Genomic DNA, 22,830 nt, shown 5'->3' with positions numbered 1-22,830 from the left:
CCGACTGTATGGAACCGTTGGGATGGCGGATTCCACCTTATGCAGAAGCGATACAGCCATTACTTTTGAGTGACAAAGGTTTAGCACCAGAATATACATAATCAATGTCCAGAAAACGTGCCCCTCAGGTTTCTCCTAGTCTTTAACAATATACATAAAAATGGGTATACAAATATACTGAAGAAGAGTGTTATTTAACTTTAGTAACAAATTACCAGTTGGATTGCGAGAATCAACTCCGAAATCAACAAAACAGCATCGAGCTAGACCAACAAGTGAGATTCTGATTGTGAGTTACCCATGTGAACCTGGTAATTATTCTTCAGCTTATATAGCATCGTATACTTGCATTCCGACTAAACCACAAGATGTTCGGTAAACTCGCTCTGGAAATCATCAGGGTTTGGGGGTGACATAGGAAGAATTGCTTGCGGCTGGATAACATGAAATTCCAAAACCTTTCTTGCTGTTGCCTGAGATTCAGCAAGATTGCCCATTTTCCTGTTGGGATAAAGGGACCTTTTTCCAGCAACTACAGAAGAATTTTTATTCTGAAGTTTCTCCATAGAAGATAAGAATTTCTCCTTAGAGAGAGATTTTGCAGAAGCAATTGCATCAGTGAAAACAGCAGATTCCTTGAGACCACGAATAATAGCCTGAACGTAGGATTTAGCTTAGATCAGAACAAGCTGCAAGTATCTTTTATTTGATGGACTTAGCCAATTATCTTGTTATCTGAAGATTAAAACTCACCATGGGAGTATATATTCGAGTCAAGATACCCTTCCTTAAAAGTTTCAAGTTGACTTGCTTGTCTGTCCAAACAACACGATCAAGGAACCTGCAATATAATTGATAAGATGGTTAAATTAATAAGTTAATACCAACAAGCACACTTCTAGGGGAGAAATTCAAGCTGGTTAAGGAAGCATTCGAGGAGATTTATGGAGAGATTATTTTAAATGATTTCAAAAATCTATAGCAGCATGTGTTCTTTATTTTCACAAGGATCCTGTTCTCCACAACAAAACCAAAGGAGCACGTAAAACCAAAAAACCACAGTATATATTTAGCCAAAAGTATAGTAGCAGTGGATTATTTGAAGCAAGAGCTAAGCACACTATTATATCTTTTACCACTTTTAAGTGTTAGAGAAACATTATGCATTGACCACTGAAATTATAGGAAAATATTGATTGGTCGGTCATTGGAACTCACCAGCGATGCATTTCTTCCTCAGTGGCAGTGGAAGCAATAATAAAAGCCTACATGAAAAAAGTGAAAAAAAAAACACAATTAAAATAGAATTATAGCATCAACAGAAAGGTACAATATCTTACATCAGTTTTTTGAGGGAACTAACAGTCATTGCATTTTCCATTGTCAAGTACCAGATGGTTTGTCAGCTGGTAATTGATATCAAAGTTTTCATCAAGTTAAGGCACCCAGCACATTTTGAGTTCCTACATCCTAGCTTATCATCTCCATATAAATACACATTGACAAGTAATTCTTCCCAATAGGATAAATACAAAACAGTGTGATCCACTCAACTATCATTATATTAAGAGCTTTAAGCATTTAAGTGAACTCCTATGAAATAAGCATTATACTCAAATGACAATGGCGAATGAACAAGTTGTATAACAAGGGTTCATTTGCTTCAATGATGAGCTCACAAACATCAAAGCAACTTTCAACAGTCTTTCAAGTGATGTGGTTTTTGATGTACAAAATTATTGTGTCTTATTAACAATGAGATAAAGAAACTAAAAGTATGTCGTTATATGTTAGGATCTAAATTTACCATATAATACTAGGGATCCACTTGTAATTTTACATTGATAAATGTAGGTAGAAAGACTACCAAGAGGCCAAACCCTTTCATTTGAACCTATCGACCACTCATTCCTAGATAGGATCTCATTCCTGACAAACTTGCTAGCACCAAAAGTCTCCATCATTGAGGAAAGTAGAAAACCACAAGACTCCGCTCACCCAACACTGGCATTGGGCAAAAACACCAATATCCAATCAAATTGACTCTAGAACTTTGATTTCTTTTTCCAAGTTTAGATATCAATATTGTGTTTTAGGTTAGAATCGGTATTTTAGGTTGTTATATAAAACCTGAAAAAACCAAGCAAAACTACTTTTATGTAATATAAATTATATGCCATATTAATTAAATTACATCTTGTATTATATATTATATTAATTAAATTATATCCCATATAATTAATTAATAGTTACATGTTTTATATAAATATTTGTTATCAACTGTATATCTTATTAGTAAAGAACCTAGTTAATTCTAGAGGAACTGCATGGTTCTTTTTTTGTCCCCTTCTAGCTTTCGAGTTCTTGTTTCGTCTTCCATAATTCCATTATATTACAAGATTAGTTGATTTGTCTCCATTGTCTGCCCTTATATCCGCTGTTACCACTCTTTCCATGTCAACGACATTGTGTTCCTTCAGCAAAATATCCCTCGAGCATCCCTTCTTCGCACAATTTTACAAGGTTGTTTGTCTGTCCCTTCTAGCATCTGTTCACATGCCCAATTTCTATCTTCCATGATTTCATGAGATCATTACTTGCCTCTATCCCCACCTTCATCGTCGCCTTCTTCCATGTCAACAGTACAATCTACTCATCATCTTCTGCAAAAGATAAAATCCACCATCCCAACGACCCCACACGGTCGGCCCCACGATCATCTGTGAGGAGGTAAATCGAGAAACTGCAGTTGATCACGACGGAGGAGGGTATTGCTCGGCTTCGCCGAGATTCGAACCCTTGCCCTCTTCATCGCTTCCATATGTAATGTTTCTTTCAATATTTTTTAGTTTAGTTTAGAATAATTAGGACCTGTAGTAAATAGCTTATATATACATATTTCTCATTGTTGACACTTCTATTTAGCTACATAGAATTCTTGATATTTAGTAAAAAGAATTATTGGTCACATTTTTCCCAGTTGATAGTAGTGGCTTGCAATTGAAACATGAGGACATATGCTATGATATTTTCTTTTTAACCCATAATTCTTGTAAGTAGCCTTGTAATTGCAGATCTTATGCAATTGCAGTGGGAATCATATAAAAGATCTAAAATCTCTGAAATCCTTAGAAAATATAAAATAAAATCCCTTAAACCCAAACCAAACTGATTCAAAAAAATTTAAGCTTGCATTTTTTATTTTTTATTTTTTTCAAATATGGATCCAGGTAAGAGGATATTTTATAACCTGAACTACACTCGATAGAATTGAAATTTTTTTAAAAATGAATTGATCTGAACATGCCCACCCTACCCAGCAACCCATCTTGTTAAAGATCTATCCTCTATTTTGGATGCTTCTATTACTCTCCGAACTTGTAGTTGTTCTAGTTTTTATCTCATTTCTTCTTTCTTATCTTGTGTTGCATTCTAACCTACACAGTTTATCTTTATTTTTTTCTTTGACTATATATTTGTTGAATCAACAATGCAGCTAGAGGGGGGAGTGAATACACATTTGCTGATTTTAATGCTTTCATTTGTGCTCGTCTCTGTGATATGTTAGTATACAACAAAAGATATAATCAAACAAAAACAATCCAATCTTTGTGGTTTAGAATTCCTGGTTTCTACCTGATAACCTATGATCCGTCGATAGATAACTTTAAGAATCCCACTATCTCCTTTCTCCTCTTCGGATAGATTTCAAGGCGGAGAAACATTTTGCAGATCTTGTTCTTATAGCAAATACAAGGAATATAAAATACAATGCAAGAATGAAAATAATACAAATAAAACTTTACACTAATTTGAGATCTTGCTATGCTCGGTTTAGATTATTTTGGTATGCTCATTGAAGGATTTGGAATGAAACAACATTCGCCCAAAACCCCAAGAAAGGATGATTTGAACTCCACAAATCCTCTTTTATAAGGTTTTTGTTTGTGACTGGTCAACTACTCTGTCAATTGCTTGCCTGCTCATCAATCGACTACTCTTATTCTGCAGTCAACTATTCCACTGTGACAGCTCAAAATTTAACCATCTCAGTCAACTAAATTTACCATCTTAGTTAATTGCTTACTTGAGATGAACTTTTTTGTTCATTCTGTTCACGATCCTAAGTCGACTGGCTAGTTGACCGTTCATTTGAACAGAACCTTCTATTTATTGGCATTTCAATCTAATTGACTGTTCTAAACCACAAATCCCTAAATAACCTTTTGTGATTTCTAGTTCAAACGTCGACTGCACCACTAGTCAATTGTAATTCACATCAATCAATTGTTGTGAGCCCCAAATTTGATCAAACCACAACTTTGCGATTTTGAGGTTCATCAATACACTAACATGCTAATTCCAACCACTTATATCGTGCCAAGAAATCTCATGTCAATTTACTCGTTTGCCTAGTACTAATAGATCTTGACTTATCAAGACTTTATTTTTACCTAATACCCAATTAACCTCAATCTGGACTTTCCTTGCTTAAAGATTCTTCACCTCAGGGACTTCATTCATTTCATAATATATAACCGACCTCGACCTATCAGGACTTCCACTTGCCCAGTTAGACAACCCTTGACTCAAGGGGATTTCAAAATCATAAAGTTTAATCCTCTAGGACTATAACCTTACCTAATATCCAATTACCCTGGACTTGTAGGGGCTTCATCACTATCAAGCATCTAGTTCTCCACGACCCCGTCTGCTAAACCCAATCCTCCACAACCTACCTCCCAAGCATCCAATTGTTCATGACTTGTCTGATCTTCCATCACCTATCTAACATACCTAGAGTTTATTCCTCTAGGACTTTAACTTTGTTTGGCATCCAAATACCCTTGACCTGCAAGAACTTCATCATTGCCAAGGATCTTGTCCTTATCAAGTGCTTGCCAAGCACCCAAGACGTGTTAGGACTTCCTCTAACAAACTCTTATCGACTTTACCATTGTCAAGTGTCTACTCTAGTATACGTTGACCCACTTGGTCTTTTCCTTTATAAATTCTGAGTTGGACTCTATATCTATCAATGCCTATTGGGCTTCAACCAATGTCAAATCTCTAGTCGATATCAACCTATTTAGCTTCTTCCTCTATCAAGTATTCATCGCCAATCTTGACATATGGTTTAAATTTTCATTCAATGATGGGATAAACAGGTAAAATTTATCATGTCGTCCACTGCCTAGCACCGGCACCACGTGCCGTCACAAGGTCGTGAAAGTGCTACGCCCACGACGACCTTTGTGAGATCACAAAGGCACCACGATCTTGCAGCTACCTCCGCAGGGTCGCGGTGGTGACATCTGCAAGCAACAAGTGCAATGTGAGATAATATAGTAAAGAAACCTTATGTTAATAATTAGGTTAATAATTTCAATCGACTTCTAACTATAATAGGATAGTCTAAATAGGCTTAATCAAAGCCTAATAAAACTATCCCATTAATTTAATATCTATATAGTATTTATTTTAATTTCAAAAATATATAATAAATTATTTATTTGTTTACCATGTGACCCATTTTTCTTTTTTAAAAATTTTAATTTTTTTTGTATTTTTAAATTTTAATATTTAAATTATTTTTATTTTTAATTAATATATAAAAAATATCGAAAGCAACATAATACAGTATTGAAACCGTATCGTTTCAATCATAAATCGAAATTCCGATACGACTCAAAATTTTAAATCATGTCTTGTCCTAGTTGACACACAATAGCCAACATCAAACATATTGCTCAAATATCAAAACCTAAACCATGGTCCGCCTTGGCCATAGCCCAATTACACCAACAATGTCCCTTTTTATATTTACAATATGTTTAAGTTAGACTTATCTATTAGCCAACTTCTCACATCCTATGTCAAAACCTAAATGAAGGTTTTCTAACTTAAACCCTTCGGTCTTCCCTTCAACATACATTAAAGGTTCCTCTATAACTTTCTTAGTCCAAAGTCCAATATCCATGCCAAACTCTAAATGATGGTTCCCTATCCTTCCTCCTCATTTGGCAATTTGTCCAAAGCTGAACCTTGAGCTAATCACTTCATCAAGATGGGTACCTCCCTCTTATTCTAATCTTCTTCTCAGCTTTCCTTAATCTACGGAAGTCCCTCTCCCCCTTAAGGAAACATCTCCCCCCAACTTAGGTTATTCATATATCTTTAAAGTGAGTGCCCCCCTCAAGCAATACTTCTTCTCCAACACAAAGATCCTCCCCTTAGTTATTGCACCACTATTCCTATAACTTAAGAAAATCCAATTTTGGGCTCATGAGGCTAAAATCCAACCTTGAACTCTAACCTCTCCTTAATGTCCCATCTTCAATGCTTCTTCCCTTCATTTGCCAAACTCCCTTTGAATATATACCTAAGTATTCTAAAGGGATATGGGTGACTACATACCAACGCGATGATAATAAACAACTTAAATGAATAAGTTTTAGTTATATCTAAAACTTCACATTGCTTCTACATTATGCCAGTTGACTACCCCTAAATTCTAGTGGTTCAAAATCAAAAAATTATAAATAATTCTATAATTTTTCAAAAAAAATTTTGAAATTTCATATAAACATTATTTATGCCAAAATATTTATAGAGAAAAAGAGTTTTCTATTAAAATATACTTTATTTATTTAAAAAAACACAGTTGAAAACCATTAAACCCTTCCATGCTTTACCCAAACGCTACATCTACACAACTTAAACATAACTTTTGCCATGATTGGTCCACACCGGTTCATATGTATTGATGATAATTCATCTAGATGCACCTCATCGGCACCTTAAACTATGATCCTCAACCTAACATCTAAGCTAATATCTATATGTCTCAATAAACACAACAAGTTAACACTATGATTCTTGTGAGATGTACTCAATGTTCTACTTCACTATGGTGATCATGTAATTCTACCTAAACAATCCCAATTCAACTTCCAACCTTAGATGTCAATTAATGCTACAATCCCTAATTGCATGCAATGAAAAAAAAAAACTTATAACTAGCCTGGCAAGAAACCAAAGACAAAGTCCATCATGATTTAGTGATAAAAGGACAGTTCAGTGCACAAAGCTCCATTCCATCAATGCAGGTCCCATCATGATTTAGTGATGATTTAGGAAAATATTTGTTGAATATTCTATGGTTTAAATCAAAGTAACTTTATAACTAGAATGACATAAGTCAAAAGCATGTGAGTCCTAGTAACATGGAACATGTGGCAAGAGTCAAAAGCTTACAAATCATGGTAAACATGAAGCATATAGAAATATAGCATCATATAAATGCATCAATTTTTAATAATGTGTTAAATACCAAATTTGACACATTGCAAATATGTTAAATCTTCAAATTTGGCACAACTTATTGAACTCTAATAATTAGAGACAAAAGATGCACCAACAATGTCACAATTATTGGTCTTATGTATCCTTCATAATCCGTTAAAGTTCCCAATGAACTCTAACATGTCAGAATGACAAATTACTTTAGTGTGTTTCCCAAGCCAAAAATATCAATTCAACTTTTCTACCCTATACTAATCGATTGTTCTCCAACGACGATCTATTTTGTGTGATCCCATAGTCGACTAACTAGCCGACTGAATATAGTATTAGTTAATTTATCAATGTATTATGTTAAAACTATCTTAATCAAAAAGAAGACATGTACATGGGTTTATATAGCCAACATAACCCTAAGATCATAAGTGAAAAGACATATCTACCCCTGCTTTTCACAACACTCCCCCTCAAGTTGAACATATATATCAAACATGTTCAACTTGCTAAGAACAGAATTAAACATAGTTTGGGGTATAGCCTTCGTAAACATATCAGCAAGTTGGTCCTCAGATTTGACATAAGGCAAACATAGTTCTCCAGAATCAAGTCTCTCCCGAATAAAATGGCGATCAATCTCGATGTGTTTAGTCCGATCATGTTGTACTGGATTATTTGCAATATTGATTGCAGCCTTGTTGTCACAATATAGCTTGAGGGGTAATTCTGCTTTTAATCCCATGTCTTCCAACAAAAAACACAACCACAACATTTCTGCAAGACCATGTGCCATGGCTCGATATTCTGCTTCAGCACTGGACCGTGCACAAACATTTTGTTTCTTACTTCTCCAAGTTACCAGGTTTCCTCCCAAAAAAGTGCAATAGCCAGAAGTGGACCTTCTATCATCTCGAGAGCCAGCCCAATCTGCATCAGAATAACATTCCACTTTCAGATTACCACCTCCTTTGAACAGCAAGCCTTTTCCGGGACATGACTTCAAGTACCTTAAAATCCTGTCAACAGCCTTCATATGGACAGTTTTAGGAGCATGCATGTACTGGCTCACCACACTAACAGCATAGGTGATGTCAGGTCTAGTCATAGACAAATATAGTAATTTTCCAACCAACCTTTGATACGTTCCCTTTTCCAGACTTGTAAGATCTTCCCCATTAGAACTAGTAAGATCATGATTTACTTCTATAGGAGTAGATGCTGGTCGACAACCCAACTTCCCTGTCTCCTTGAGTAAATCCAACACATACTTTCTCTGACACATATAAATTCCTTCTTGAGATCGAGCAACTTCAATACCAAGGAAGTACCTCAATAGTCCAAGATCTTTAATTTCAAATTCTGATGTTAACTTGGACTTGAGAGCCTGGATTTCAGCTTCGTCATCACCTGTAACTATCATGTCATCAACATAAACCAAGAGAATGGTAGTTCTGCCCTCTTTCTTTTTAACAAAAAGTGTATGATCAGCATTTCCTTGTTTAAAGCCAAACAATATCATGGCTTTGCAAAACCTATCAAACCATGCTCTGGGAGATTGTTTAAGCCCATACAAAGCTTTTCTTAGCCTGCAAATTTTTCCTTTTGTTTCGATTCCAGGAGGTGGTAACATGTAGACTTCTTCATGAAGGTCACCATTCAAAAATGCATTTTTAACATCTAGCTGAAATAAAGGCCAATCATATTGAGCAGCAAGAGAAATAATTACTCTAACCGAATTCAGTTTTGCAACTGGAGCAAAAGTCTCCAAGTAATCCACCCCATACGTTTGAGTGAATCCCTTGGCAACAAGTCTGGCTTTATATCTGATCACTTCACCCTCTGAATTATACTTGATAGTATAGACCCATTTAGAACCAACCAAGTTCTTCCCCTTTGGAGGATCAACTAATTCCCAAGTACCATTCCTGTTAAGAGCCTCTATCTCTTCATTCATTGCTTCCAGCCACCTAGCATCCTTTACAGCTTCATAATAAGAAGAAGGTATAGCATGACTTGATAACTGTGAAACAAAGGCATGATATGAAGAAGACAAACGAGAGTAAGAAACGTGATTGGAGATAGGATGTTGAGTACATGACCTGACCCCCTTCCTAACAGCAACAGGAAGGTTCAGCTCATTCATATTTAATGACTGCTCCAAGGAATCAAGAGCCAGAGCATCTGATTCGACTAGCCGGTCAGTAGTAGGTCCTTGCTTGTGTCTTCGTCGCTTGTAAGTGATAATTTCCTGTGAAGACTGCGAGCCCAGTAATGTATTTTCCATGGCATCCACTGGAATAGGAGATGGGACTACTTCAGGTACACAAGGAGGAGATGGGACCACTTGACACACCACTTGAGGTACACAAGGAGACACAGAAGAGGTAATATGCTCCCCCTGAGGATGAGGCTGAAGAGAATAATAAGACTCGGACTCAAAAAAGGTAACATCCTTCAAAACATATCTCGTCCTAGTAATAGGATCAAAGCACTTGTAACCTTTCTGACAAGTGGAATATCCTAGAAAAACTCCCCGTATAGAACGAGGATCAAGTTTTGAGGACTTGGGACCAAGAACATGAATAAAGCAGAGAGAACCAAAAACTCGAGGTGTAAGGGAGAACAACGTGGTGCCAGGACGAAGAATAGTGAGAGGGCACCGATACCCGAGACCTTTGGATGGCAATCTATTGATGATATAGGCAGCGGCAAGGACAGCATCAGCCCAGAAAAATTTAGGTAAGTGGCGTTGAAATAATAGTGCACGGGCTGTTTCAAGGATATGACGATTTTTTCTTTCAGCCACTCCATTCTGTTGTGGTGTGTAGGGACAGGATGACTCATGAAGAATTCCTGAATCCTCAAGGAAAGTATTTAGAGACTGAGCAAAGTACTCACGGGCATTATCAGAACGTAAAGTCTTTACTCTTGTTTGAAATTGAGTTTCTACCATTTGACAAAAAGTTTGAATGAGTCGAGGAACTTCTTCTCTGCTTTTCATCAAATAAAGCCATGTACAATGGGTGTAATCATCAATAAAAGAGAGAAAGTATCGATAGCCATCCAAAGAAGTCACAGGAGAGGGCCCCCACACATCAGAATGAACAAGATCAAATGGAGAAGAACTTTTATTTATGGACTCAGAAAATTGAGTTCTACAATGTTTTGATAACTGACAGACTTCACACTGAAGTGACTCAAAAGAAATTGACGAGAAAAGACTAGGAAATAAAACTTTCAAAGACCTGAAGGATAAATGTCCCAACCGGGAATGCCATAAGAGAATGTCTTGATGTTTATTCTCCAAACACTGTGCTGTAGTCTTCAGAGCAGAGGCTGTTCCAAGCTGATAGTAATAAAGACCTCCTACTTCACGGCCAGTCCCAATCATTTGCTTGGTCTCGAGATCCTGGAAGACACAATGATCAGGAAAAAAGGTTACCGAGCAGTGAAGTTGTTTTGTAATGCTGCTAACAGAAAGTAAATTAAGAGAAATAGAAGGAACATGAAGAGCAGAGGATAGGATAAAGTGATCTGCCAGTTGTATGGAACCTTTGCCAGCAACAGTGGCCTTGGTTCCATTTGCAATGGTCACTTTATCTTGCCCAGAGGACAAAGAGTAGGAAATGAAAGAGTTAGCAATGTTTGTCATATGATCTGTAGCTCCTGAGTCAATGACCCAGGGGCTATAAGAGCTTGAACCAGCAACACTCAATCCCAAGCCACGGATACCTGTGTGCGCTTGAGATGGAGGGGTAGAGGCAGAAGATGAAGCCTGAAGCCGCGAGAGAAGGTGCTGAAGGTTGGCAATGTCAGTAGATGACAACCCAACAGAAGAAGATACAGAGGAACCAGCAGTCTCCCCCTCCACTAATTTCTTGACAGCAACATTTCCACGACTAGGAGCTCTTCTTGTCACCATGTTTGAATTTGTCAGGTTTCTTCTCCGGATATTTCTCCCAACAAAAATCTGAATCATGATTAGTCCTTTTGCAGTGTCGACAAAATTTATCACCTCTTCCTTTAGTTCCCCCAGGCTTGGACTTGTATGTAGAACTGATAAGAGCAGAAGTCTCTCCAATTGGAGTGCTGGTAGCAGAAATACCCTTGTTGCTCATGGTCATTTTCCTGCCCTCCTCACTGAGAACTTTGTAATAAACTTGTTCTAGAGAGGGAGTAGGATCAAGACTAAGAATTTGTCCTTTTAAACTCTCAAACTCTGCATGAAGCCCATCTAGAAACTTAATAATTCTGTCCTTTTCTAGAAGCTTTAGATATCTCTGGTGATCTTCAGTGGAAATCCAATTCTCCATCCTGTAATAGTCAAACTCATCCCACAACCCCTTCAGAGCAGCAAAATAATTTGTGACAGACATAGAACCTTGATCAAGTTTAAAAATTTGACTACTTAGCTGATAAGTACGCAACATGTCATGTTTGCGTCCGTACATTTGCTCCAATGTCTTCCACATGTCAAAAGCTGTTTTGTTATGAAGAATGACCTGTTTGATGCCAGAACTGACAGAATTAAGTATCCAAGTCATCAGCTGAATATTGTCACGCCTCCAAATACGAAAGTTTGGGTCCTTTTCATCTGGTTTCACTTTAGTACCATGAAGAACATCAAGTTTATCATGACCTTCAACATAAAGTTCAACAGCAACTGCCCAAGATGCATAGTTTGTCTCTGTCAACTTCTCTGAGGTTATCTGAAGACCGGATCCTCCATTTCCTGACATTGTGAAAAAAGGTTGTATTTGTCCAGAAGAAGTTATAGATTCTGTAGAAATACCAGAAGTTTCTTCAGATATATCCGCCATAAAACAAGATTGTGACTATAAAATTGCAAGCAAGGAAGCGGAAGATGCCCAATAATCAAAGAAAACAAATATCAGAAAAAAAGAGCAGTTGGATTTTCCCTTTTTTTTTCCGAACAGCAACGAGGAAGCACTGCTGCGTTCTGTCGGCAGCGACAGAGGAGAAAGCACGCAGGTGAGGCGCGGTTGGAAGGAAGCCGCACCGCACGGGAGGAAGCAGAGTCGCGATTTTGGGACAGCCAAGATCGTTGGTCGGCCACCAGCCCTCCTCTCCGGTGATGCCTTCACGCAGACGGGGTCGGCGACGGCGACACAACGGCTGGGAGAGCAGCGCACGAAAGAAAAGGGACGGCGGTGCTGGGTTCTTCTCCACGTGGCAGCGCTTGATCAGATACGGCGAGCGAGGCGCGGCAGCAGAGGAGCGCGATCCTTCGGAGAAGAGAGCAGGCGGCGCCTTCGTAAGGTGGGAGAAGAAAGCAACAAATATTCCGCGCCGAACAGAGAGAGAGAGAGGAGAGAAAAAAAAATTCGGCGCGGCGCAGCGGAGAAAAAAAAATTAGGGTTTTAACAATTGCTCTGATACCATGTTAAAACTCTCTTATTCATAAAAGAAGGCATGTACATGGATTTATATAGGAAACATAACCCTAAGATCATAAGTGAAAAGACATGTCTATCCCTACTTTTCACAACAAGCTTCTTAGAAGTCTTATCCTTAGTGGTTCCATCAAGGTTAACTGTAGGGATGGCAGATTGATGAATTTCGTTTGTGTCGACCGACATAGCACAATATTTAATTCCCTACCTCAAAACCTTTCTTGTTCTTACATAGCTCTTGCCTTCCTAAATTTGAGTTTTGCTTCTTAAACCCCTTAGAGCCGTTAGACACATTTTTCATTTTCTTAAGGTTCCTCTCCAATTGATCAAAATCTTGACTTCAAAACTTGATTCTCCTTCTCCAACTCTCTAATTCTAGATTTTTTTATTTTCACCATAAATTTTCTAAAATTAATCCTAGGAGAATTAAATTGCCTATTCCTAATGTTGAGCACTAAAATCAATTCTAGCATGTTGTTTATTTTGACAATTAAGTGTATCATTATAAAATGCAATAGTACATGCAAATGATACCTTTGCATTTTCCTTAGAGACTTCTCCTTGAACTTGAGCTTCCTCTCTTATCCCCCTTGGATTGCCTCTCATTTGGGCATTGATTGTGGTAGTGCCTTTTCTTGTTACAAAAGAAACACATTATGTATTTCTTTCCTTTCCGTACAAATGTGGATCCCTTAAGCACCTCCTTCACCTTGAGTGACACTAGAATCTTCTTCTTGCTCAAGGTAGGACACCTACTCTTTTAGTGCCCGTTTTTCTACACTCAAAGTATATAATGTGATTTATTTTAATAATTGAAATTTATATGCGTTCATATGTTAGCACCCATATGTATATCGGAGTAGAACACCCCCCCCCCTCCCTCTTCTACTTGATCTAAAAAAGGTGGATGGCTCATCTTCTTTAACCCCAGAGTTTGAGGCTTCTCTACAATCCAATATCACAGGCCTTTCTTCCTCCTCACTCTGATGGACATGAATGGTCAATCAACTTTCCACTTTAGGTGTTGAGCACCTCTCAACCTCCTGCTATTGGGTCAATGGCCCTTTCCCTTAGGCTCTTCTTTTGCACCAATGGGGATTTTTCATGAAGCTTAATTAGCTTTATCTAAAGGTTATGGGCATCCTTGTATTCACATATTCTACACAAAATATCATTAGGCAAAATGTTAACCAATAATTCAGTTACCTTGCTATTTGCCTCAAACTTTCAAATTTGCTCCTCGTTGCATTTGTTCCTCTTGAGAGGTCTTCCTCCTTGTCCTTCGATGCTTCGAAGCCTTCCATCAAGAAAAACCAATCTTCGATATCCAACATGATAAAGTATTCCATCCTTAACCTCCAATATGCTAAATCTCTGAATCCAAGTATTGATAGTGCTCAAATGTTGAAGCCAAGCCCATCTCTAAAATCTATCTTGATTGCGGTTCATCTAACGCCTTACCCTCTCAACGGTTAGTCCAATCAAGAGTCAACCTTGATGTGATACCACTTGTTCAATCGATAATGTAGCTAAAGGGGGGTGAATAGAAATTTGTTGATTTTAGTGTTGTTCGTGATCTTCTCTATGATTTGTTAGTACATAGCGAAAATAAATAAAATAGCAAATACAAAGATACAAGCACACAAAAACAAACCAATTTTTATGTGGTTCAAAAATAGCATATCCTACTCCGTGACCTATAATCTATCAGTGGATCATTCCAAGAGCCCCGATATTTTTTCTCCTCTTCGGAAACCTTCTGGAAGCGAAGAAACTTCTTATAAATCTTGTTCTTACAATATATTCAAAGAAAACAAAAATACAATGCAAGAATGAAAATAATACAAGCAAAACTTTACACAAATTTGAGATCTTACTTTGCTCACTTTGGATTGTTTTGTTTACTCACTAAAAACTCTAGAATGCAGTAGCAGTCACCCAAGAACCCCCAAGAACGGATGATGGAAAACCCTCCTTAAAACATGATTTTATAAGTCGTTGCTCGAGTCTAGAATCCGTTGATTAGTCAATTGTTTGTTGTTGTCCAATGTACTACACTATAGCGACGAAGAATTCAAACGTTGCTACAGCTTTATCCACTCAAAAACTCCTTTTCGGTTTCCTATTTTGGCAACAATTGACTAATCTTATCACATTAATCGATTGCTCCTATCGTTAGTCAATTGGTCAATCAACTATTTAACCATACAAAACCTTCAATTCGTTGGCATTTCAGCCTGAGTTGACAACTACATCAGTTGATAGCTCAAAACCACAAATCTATGAACAAGCTTTTATGGTTTTGGGTTCTTCAATCAACTCCCTAAACTTAACAGACGACTACACCAATCGATTGCAATTCACATAAGTCAACTATTATAAGCTCCAAATCTAACAAACCACAATTTCATGGTTTTAGGCAAGGTTTAAAATATCGAGCCGTACCGAGGTTTCGGTCCCAGACCGGAACGATACAGTTTCGGTATCATATCGTACTTTGCCGGTATAGCTTCGGTATTTTTAAAATATAAAATATATTAACTAAATAAAAATTTTAATCTAAATATTTAAAAATAAAAAATAAAATATTTTTTAAAAATAATAAGTTAATTTTATGAATTTTATTAAAATTTATTTAAATTATCTCGAACTATAGATAGGAATTGATTATTAAAACTTAATTAAACTCTAAGTTAAAAATTAAAAAAAAAACAAAAAACGTGATCATGCGCTGCTCGCTCGCGGCCCGCGTGCAGAGGCGTCGCCGAGGGCGCGCGATGCCTCCGGAGGCATTGCTGCGCCCGGGCGACGCCTCCGACAGGGTTTCCCGACCAGAATCGCGGTGCCGGTCCATTGGCAGAACGGTAAATTTCGGACGTATCGGGCGGTTCGGCTCGGTATTTTAATCCTTGGTTTTAGGCCAAGAAACCTCATGTCTCCAGGACTTCCTCGTCTACTTAATACAAGCCGACCTTAGCTTACCAAGACTTTATTCTTGCCTAGTATTCAATTAACTTCAACCTAGTAGGACTTCTCTTAACTAAAGGCTCCTCACCTCTAGGGCTTTCATCTATTACCTAGTACAACTGACCTCGACTGACTTCTATTTACCAACCCTCAAGTCACCCTTAACTTGCCAAGAATTTGAATGTCTAGAGTTTACTCCTCTAGGCCTTCAACCTTGCCTAACATGAAATCACCTTTAACCTTCTAGGACTACACCACTACCAAGCATCAAGTTGGCTTACCTTGACTTTCATCACCAACCTAACATTTAATCCACCTTGACCTATTAAGATTTCCTCTACTAACCTTTATGAACTCCACCATTGTCAAGTGTTTAGTCTACCTTGACTCGCTTAGTATTTTCCTTTGCCAACTGCCCATTTGACTCTCCACATTTGCCAACACTTGTTAGGCTTCTACCAATGTCAAATGTCTAAGTGATCTCAACCCATTTTGACTTTTATTTAACTTTGATCTACTTGACACATCATCTTTAACATCAGCATCCTATTCAAATATATTGCTCAATCATCAAAACCTTAAAAATGATTTGCCTTAACCACGGACTGATTGCACAAATAATATTTTATTCGTAAGACTATATAAAGGCGCTTGCATCCAAGGTGCAGATAGTTAGATAGGTTGTACTCGAAATATAAACCTTATATTTTGATGTAACAAAAAAGTCGATAGCCAGTCGATAGTGTTTGTAAATGGATATTCACAGTTAAGGCATCCCTTACAAATATTATGGAGCAATGGCTAAAGGATACAATCAAGTGTATTGCAGTGAATTACTCAAACACTTTCACATGCAGCTAAGATTACTTCAGTTTGAATGCTCACCTTGGCATCTTCATGTGAATAGCTCTTTTACTAATTGGATATCAAGAATGTGTACCATGATGACCTCAAAGAAGAAATATAGAGAGAGTAAACTCTAAATTTTGTTACTCCGAGAGGAGTAGACTGACACACAAACTAAAGAAGTGTTTCTACAATGTAGCAATCCTATATAAAATGATTCAGTAAATCCCTTTTTCTCTTTCACTGGTATCTTAGAAAATTCAATATTTAATATTACCTCACCATCTAAAAAGCATATTCTCTTTATTCTCTATGAAATTGATAACATCATAACTATTCATTATTGTGTAGGGACCTCGATGTTAAATGCCTATTTTCATTAACGTCTCATAGTGAGGATCTAAGTAACCCATTTAGGGGAGGCCTATCTCCTAAAAAAATGTATGCTTGATATGCTTAAGAAAACAAGCATCTTAGGAGCTAAGCTAGTTGATACCCTTATAAATCCAAATATCAAACTAATTTGAGGATAAGGGTGTCATATTTTGATGCTTGGATAAGGTGATTCATTTACAAAAGATTAAAAGTTGGGAAATTAGACTATTTTAAAGTTACATGGGTAGACATACCATTTATAGAGAGTGTCAATCAGTTTCTTGAGGCTCAACACCTTGATCATTTAGAGAGGTAATCTTAAAAATTCTATAGCATTTAAAGAATGCTCCAAGGTAAGATCTTTTGCATTAGGATTTTGGTCAACTTCATTTTGTGGAGTACAATGATGTTGATTAGGCATGTTCTTCCAAATATAGAAGATCCACATAAAACTACATTATAGCGTACATCTAGCGGTAATCTAGTTGCCAAGAATACAACAATAACTAAGCTTTATCCCACTAAATGAGATCGGCTAAGTTGCCAAGAATAGCAAGAAATAAATTATTATAACTAAATCAATTATAAAGGCAATGCATAAAGCTATAACCCTAGTTATGTACGAGCTTGTCTAGGTTAAACAGCTAATAACGAGCTAAAACATGCTCTAAAAGAGTTGACGAGATATATTGTGAAAATGGAGAAGCCACAAAGAATCTCTAATCTAGTATTTTGTAAGGATTAAACACAAAGATTCATTGTCACATTATTAGAAGTGCAATAAAATGATATTTTATCATCATTTATTAGCTCCAAAAATCAGCTTGGTGCAAGAAGCTTCCGTCAATGTGGGGTCTCAAGGACAGGTCTATTGTACACAGCCTTACCTTGCTTATCAAGAGGTTATTTCTGAGACTCGAACCTGTGACCTCCAGGTCACACGGCAACTTATCGTTGCACCGAGACTCCCTTTCAATTAGAAAATTTGCAAACTAAGCCCTTAATAGGTATTGAATTGAATATGTCGATATTAAGCTAGTTTGCATAATATCTTTAGTCAACATGAAAAGTGGAGTGCCAAGCACTAATGTGCAGATATGATATAATATAATGCTTGGGACTTTCTTGTAATTCTGCTTTGATGAATAAAATGAAAAAGTAGAGAGAGTACCACAGGATCAAACCCTAATAATTTACTCATTACAAGAGTATCAGCTTTGTTGCAGACCAAAGAAACTTGGACAGAGTTAAACCAAGGATCAGGACTGTCATGCTATTCGTGAATTCTAATTTGCTTCACTGAAATTGGCATTGACTCATATGTCAAACGAGAATTTCAACAATTATCCAACCATGCTTTTTTATATACTAGATTATTGTGCTGCAGTATAACTGTGATGAACAAAGTGTCTACTTGTAAAAACCATATAATACTAGGATCTAGGATCTCAATCATAACAAATCTTACCAGCACCAGAGCCTCCATTGTTTCGGACCTAAAGCAGATGGCTACAAGACTTTACTGCTTGCCCAGCACCACCTCTCATTGCAAATTCATCTTCTATTTTGGATCCTTGTATTGCTCTCTGAAAAGGTGCTTGTAATTGTTCTACTTCACATCTCATTTCTTGTTTTTCATTGCCACCTACCTAGTTTGCCTTTATTTTCTGTTTGCCTTGATATTCGATTTCTAAGAATGTTTTAGAGGCACTCTCAAATCCGAGGTGAAGATACACTATGGTAGAAATGCAAACCTTACATTTCAATGCTACATGGAAGATGATACTTCTTGTTGGCCAGTCAATAGAGGTTGCGAATAGCTATTCAACAGAGGATACAATTAAGTCTTTCAAATGAAATGCTAGAACACTTTTTCACATGTAGCTAAAGTTGTTCTTGTTTAAATGTTCCTAACCTAGACATCCATATTTCAGTAACTACTTTATCAGTTGACTACAAGAATGTTTTCTTCCAAGGTGAGCTGGCAGAACAAGTATAATATATAGCAACATCCAAAATTTGTTGTTCAAGGAGGGAGAGAGTAGTCTTATTAGTAAAATGAAGAAGTGCTTGTATTGTGTGAAGCACACTTGTATAGAATGAATTTATGAATTCAATTTTCTCTCTTTTAGTTCAGGATGATTTGAAACATCTCAGAAAACTCAATATTTAACTTTACCTCTCTATCTGTGAAGCATATATTCTCCTTATTATCTATGTGGTTGATAACATTATATTTGTTGATTATTATGTAGGGACCTCAATGTTAAATGACTATTTTCATGCCTAACAAAAATTTATGCTTGAGAAAACTGTGATCTTAGAAGCTAAGTCAGTTGGCACCCTAAATGTAAATGTCAAACTGATGTCAAGATAGTCAGAATTTAATGTATGGATAGAGTGATTTATTAACTGATCATGGAAGATCCGTCTAGTTAGGAAATTAGACTATCTCAGGACTAGGCATACCATTTACAGTAATCTGTTAGTTTCTTGAGGCTTCACACAATGATTAGAGGTAGTCTTAACTCTTAAGAATTCTATAGTATCTAAAGAATGCTCCAAAGTAAGGTCTTTTGTATTAGTATTTTGGTAAATTCTAGATTGTGGTATACAGTAGAGTGCAGTGATGTTGACTAGGCATGTTCCAAAACACAGAAATTCACAGTAAGGTATTGTGTCCTAGTCCGTAATCTAATTTCCTACAAGAGCAAGAATTAAATTATGGTAACTCAATCAATCGCAAAGACAACATATAGAGCTATGACTCTAGTTATCTATGAACTTATCTGGGTTGACGAGTTGATAACTAAGTTGAAAAATGCTCTAAAGGAGTTGATGAAGTCATATAGTGGCAATTGAGCTGCCATAGATAATCTCTAATCCAATCCAATGTTTCACAAGAGGACAAAACACAGAGATTGAAATGAAGTTGTCAAATTATTTGTTAGCTTCAAAGATCAGTTTTTTAATTTGCTAAATAATGTAACAAATATTATTTTTGAGTATATTAAAATTGAGTATATATATCAAGCTAGGTTTTCATAATAGCTTTGGCCAATGTAAGGGGAGTGCCAAGAAGTTACATGCAAATATCATATAATACTTGGGATCTACTAAAATTTTAAAATGATGATTAATAAACAAAGATAGTGGGGTGTACCAAAGGATCAAACCTTAATAATTTCCTCATTGCAACATTTTCGCCTATGAGTGCATATCAAAGAAAATTGGAAAGAGCCAAAACAAGGATCAAAAATGCCTTGCTACTCATATTTAAATTGGCAAAAGCCAAACAAACGATCTTCAAATTTAGACATAGAAGCAGTAGTTCATATTTAATAAGTGCTTTAGATTTGTAATTTTATTAATATTGTTTGACTTAACTTCCTCCTATTTGCACTTAAAGAACAGAGAGCTGAGAAGAGAGATAGAAACACTCACATCTCTATCAAAATCTAATATAAAGCATCTCTTTACATCATCCTTTGTTGGCTTACAGCTGCACCGGTCACGTCGTGAAGTTAAATCTGAGAATTTTGCATAAGTGTAATGTAGAATTGCAGCCTCCTCCAATTTAATCTCACTAAAAAAAACAATAATGTCATGAAATTCTCCAGATATACAAAATAGTTTCAATAGAAACCATAGTAAAATATCATTTTGTATAGTAAAATATCATACTTTGGAGTCTTCATGTAGTTGTGCCAACGATGTGCACCATTAGGACGAAGAAAATCACGAATTCTTGCAGCTGATTTCCCATTCCCATAGGTAAGGAAATAGTTCGGGTTACCACGTGTTGCTTCCTTGTATAGTCCAAAATATGTATCTTTTGGGAGATGGTCATAATTCTTCTTGAACATAGACACCTAAAATATAACTGTAAATTAAAAAATCTAAACAAAATGTGGCAAATAGATAAAACCAAAATGATAGAAGCATGAATTTCTTAGTGCACAAATTGACCTAATAATCTAATCATCAATAGAAAACACAAGGTACTCTATATAGGATGTTACCTCCATCAACAACTTGATAAAGGTCACAAGGACAGAATAGAGAAGATTTATTGTTTAGTTTGCTTGGATGGATGAGTAGAAGAGTAAGGGGATGGGAAGGGAAAGCTACGCTAATATATGTGATCCATGATTCATAGAAAATATTATGATGCTTTCCTTTCCCCTCCTTCTCTCCATCCTGTCTTTCCACTCAATTAAGCCAATTCTTTAACTTATGAATGTGCATGCATAATAACCATGTGCATATGCTATTTTTCTCCCATCCTTACTATACTCCCCTCAATGGAGATCCTCAACAATACTTTCAGGACAAAAAAGGAAGGAAACCTTTCTGTCAAAAAAACATCAGCTAGCAATGTCATCAATGGCATTGAATCTCGCAATAGTTCCAACATTGCATCATTGTATATAGTCATGGTCATGAGCACCATCTTATTTCATTATTTCAATTGTTGGTGCAATGGTGCCTTAAGTGATTGAGTTTGTAGAAAGTTGCATGTGGCATCCAAGGGAACATAGGACTAGAAACATTGAAGTGGTGTTGAAGCAACTCTATGTATGACTTAGCGTAGCCAAGTTGGTTGGTTTGATGGCTCGAGGTTCGTTGGAGAAGCATCGAGGTGCAACATTGACAATAGTTAGAAAAAGACAAACTATATAGGTGAAGCATAAAAGATGGCACGTGGAGCGAAGCAAGGGCTCAGTGCATTAGGGGGACGAGTAACCTAGCGGGAGACAACCTTGATGGCGAAGTAAAGCTACACAAGACAAGCTCTAGTGTTAGCTATGAAAGTTGAGAGATGTGTATCCTTAGGAGAGGATAGATCTCAACTTAGTCGAAGACTTAATCATTATGATGATTGTAGTTGAGGCTCCAGCAGAACAATAAGGTTGATGGACATTGAAGGTTATATAAAGAGGATCAAGGGGAGCATTTGAAGGTTGATGAAATATTGATTGTTTTGATCATTTGAGCCTTATCCGCTTGTAATTCTTGTAGTCTTTCCTCTAGCTCTTATTATAAAGCTTGTTGTAAGAGACTTCTCCCCCTTTCGAAGGTTAACCGCAATGAAGAAAGTGGACTTTCTAAAGTGACTCAACAATGAATCATAAGCCATGGAGTGAAGAATGAGGATTAAGAACCATGTTACATCATCTTGTTAGAAATTGATATGTGTTGATTTTTTATGTTTTTATTTCCATTGTATAACTTATTTGTGTGACCTTGTTAAAGTCATCAGCAAGAGTAGAAAGTTTTGTAGGTAGAAACGCTATTCACCTCCACCTCCCTCTAGCTATCTGGCCATCCATCTCAACAGGTCATGGACATCCATTCAACCACTCCTTCCCAATAGTATTTAGTTGAATGCTTATATTATAGGCTAAATAGGAGTATAGATGATAATTGGATTTGGGACAGAATAAATTAGGGTTATATCGTAGTATTTTGATCCTTTTCTATATCATAAATTGGGTTTCTAGTCTATTTCGTTAACTTGGATTTAATTGAGGTCTTCATCTTATTTCTTATTAATTTGAGGTAATTAATAGTTATTAATTTTTTGGATTCGGTTTTGCAAGAAATTAGGATAAGGATAGTAATTATGGAGAATTGAAATCAAGTCCAAATTTACATGGAGGAGCTCAATTACAAATATTTGAAATCAGACCAAGAAAATCAATTCAAAAAGCCCAATTTGGATAAAATCAGACCGGTTCACGATTTGGTTCAAACCCGGTCCGGTTCACTGAACGTTTAAAAGACGATCCGGTTCGAACGCCAAAGGGGGGCTCGGCCAATACTAGGTCTTCTTTCCCAAAATCGCAACTCCTCTCTCGCGATCTTCACTGCTAAGCTCCCATCCATCCCCTTTTCTGATCAACATCAACGTGGCGGCAGCGGCATA

The 22,830-nt window shown here is 36.8% G+C and overlaps 1 protein-coding gene and 1 pseudogene across 1 annotated transcript in view; both read right to left on the bottom strand.

Annotated features, from left to right (window-relative positions):
• Nucleotides 1–105: 105 nt before the first annotated feature.
• The window catches only part of LOC141823557 (glycosyltransferase-like At2g41451), a 39,823-nt gene continuing 17,098 nt past the window's right edge, over nt 106–22,830 (bottom strand). The window contains exons 7-11 of the mRNA XM_074710862.1: nt 20,586–20,773; nt 20,346–20,487; nt 1,219–1,265; nt 754–841; nt 106–656 (exon numbers count right to left, since the gene is read on the bottom strand). Coding sequence (XP_074566963.1) covers nt 357–656; nt 754–841; nt 1,219–1,265; nt 20,346–20,487; nt 20,586–20,773 — 765 coding nt within the window. The 3' untranslated portion in view covers nt 106–356. The remainder of the gene's footprint in view (nt 657–753; nt 842–1,218; nt 1,266–20,345; nt 20,488–20,585; nt 20,774–22,830) is intronic.
• LOC141825596 (uncharacterized) lies at nt 10,582–11,962 on the bottom strand (annotated as a pseudogene).

This window comes from Curcuma longa, chromosome 3, assembly GCF_044706935.1.
Source record: "Curcuma longa cultivar G26 ecotype Majalengka, Jawa Barat chromosome 3, ITB_CL_G26_1.1, whole genome shotgun sequence".
NCBI classification, from domain to species: domain Eukaryota; kingdom Viridiplantae; phylum Streptophyta; class Magnoliopsida; order Zingiberales; family Zingiberaceae; genus Curcuma; species Curcuma longa.
Note: the sequence above shows the minus strand (reverse complement) of the source record. Positions and strands in the feature narration are given on the sequence as shown.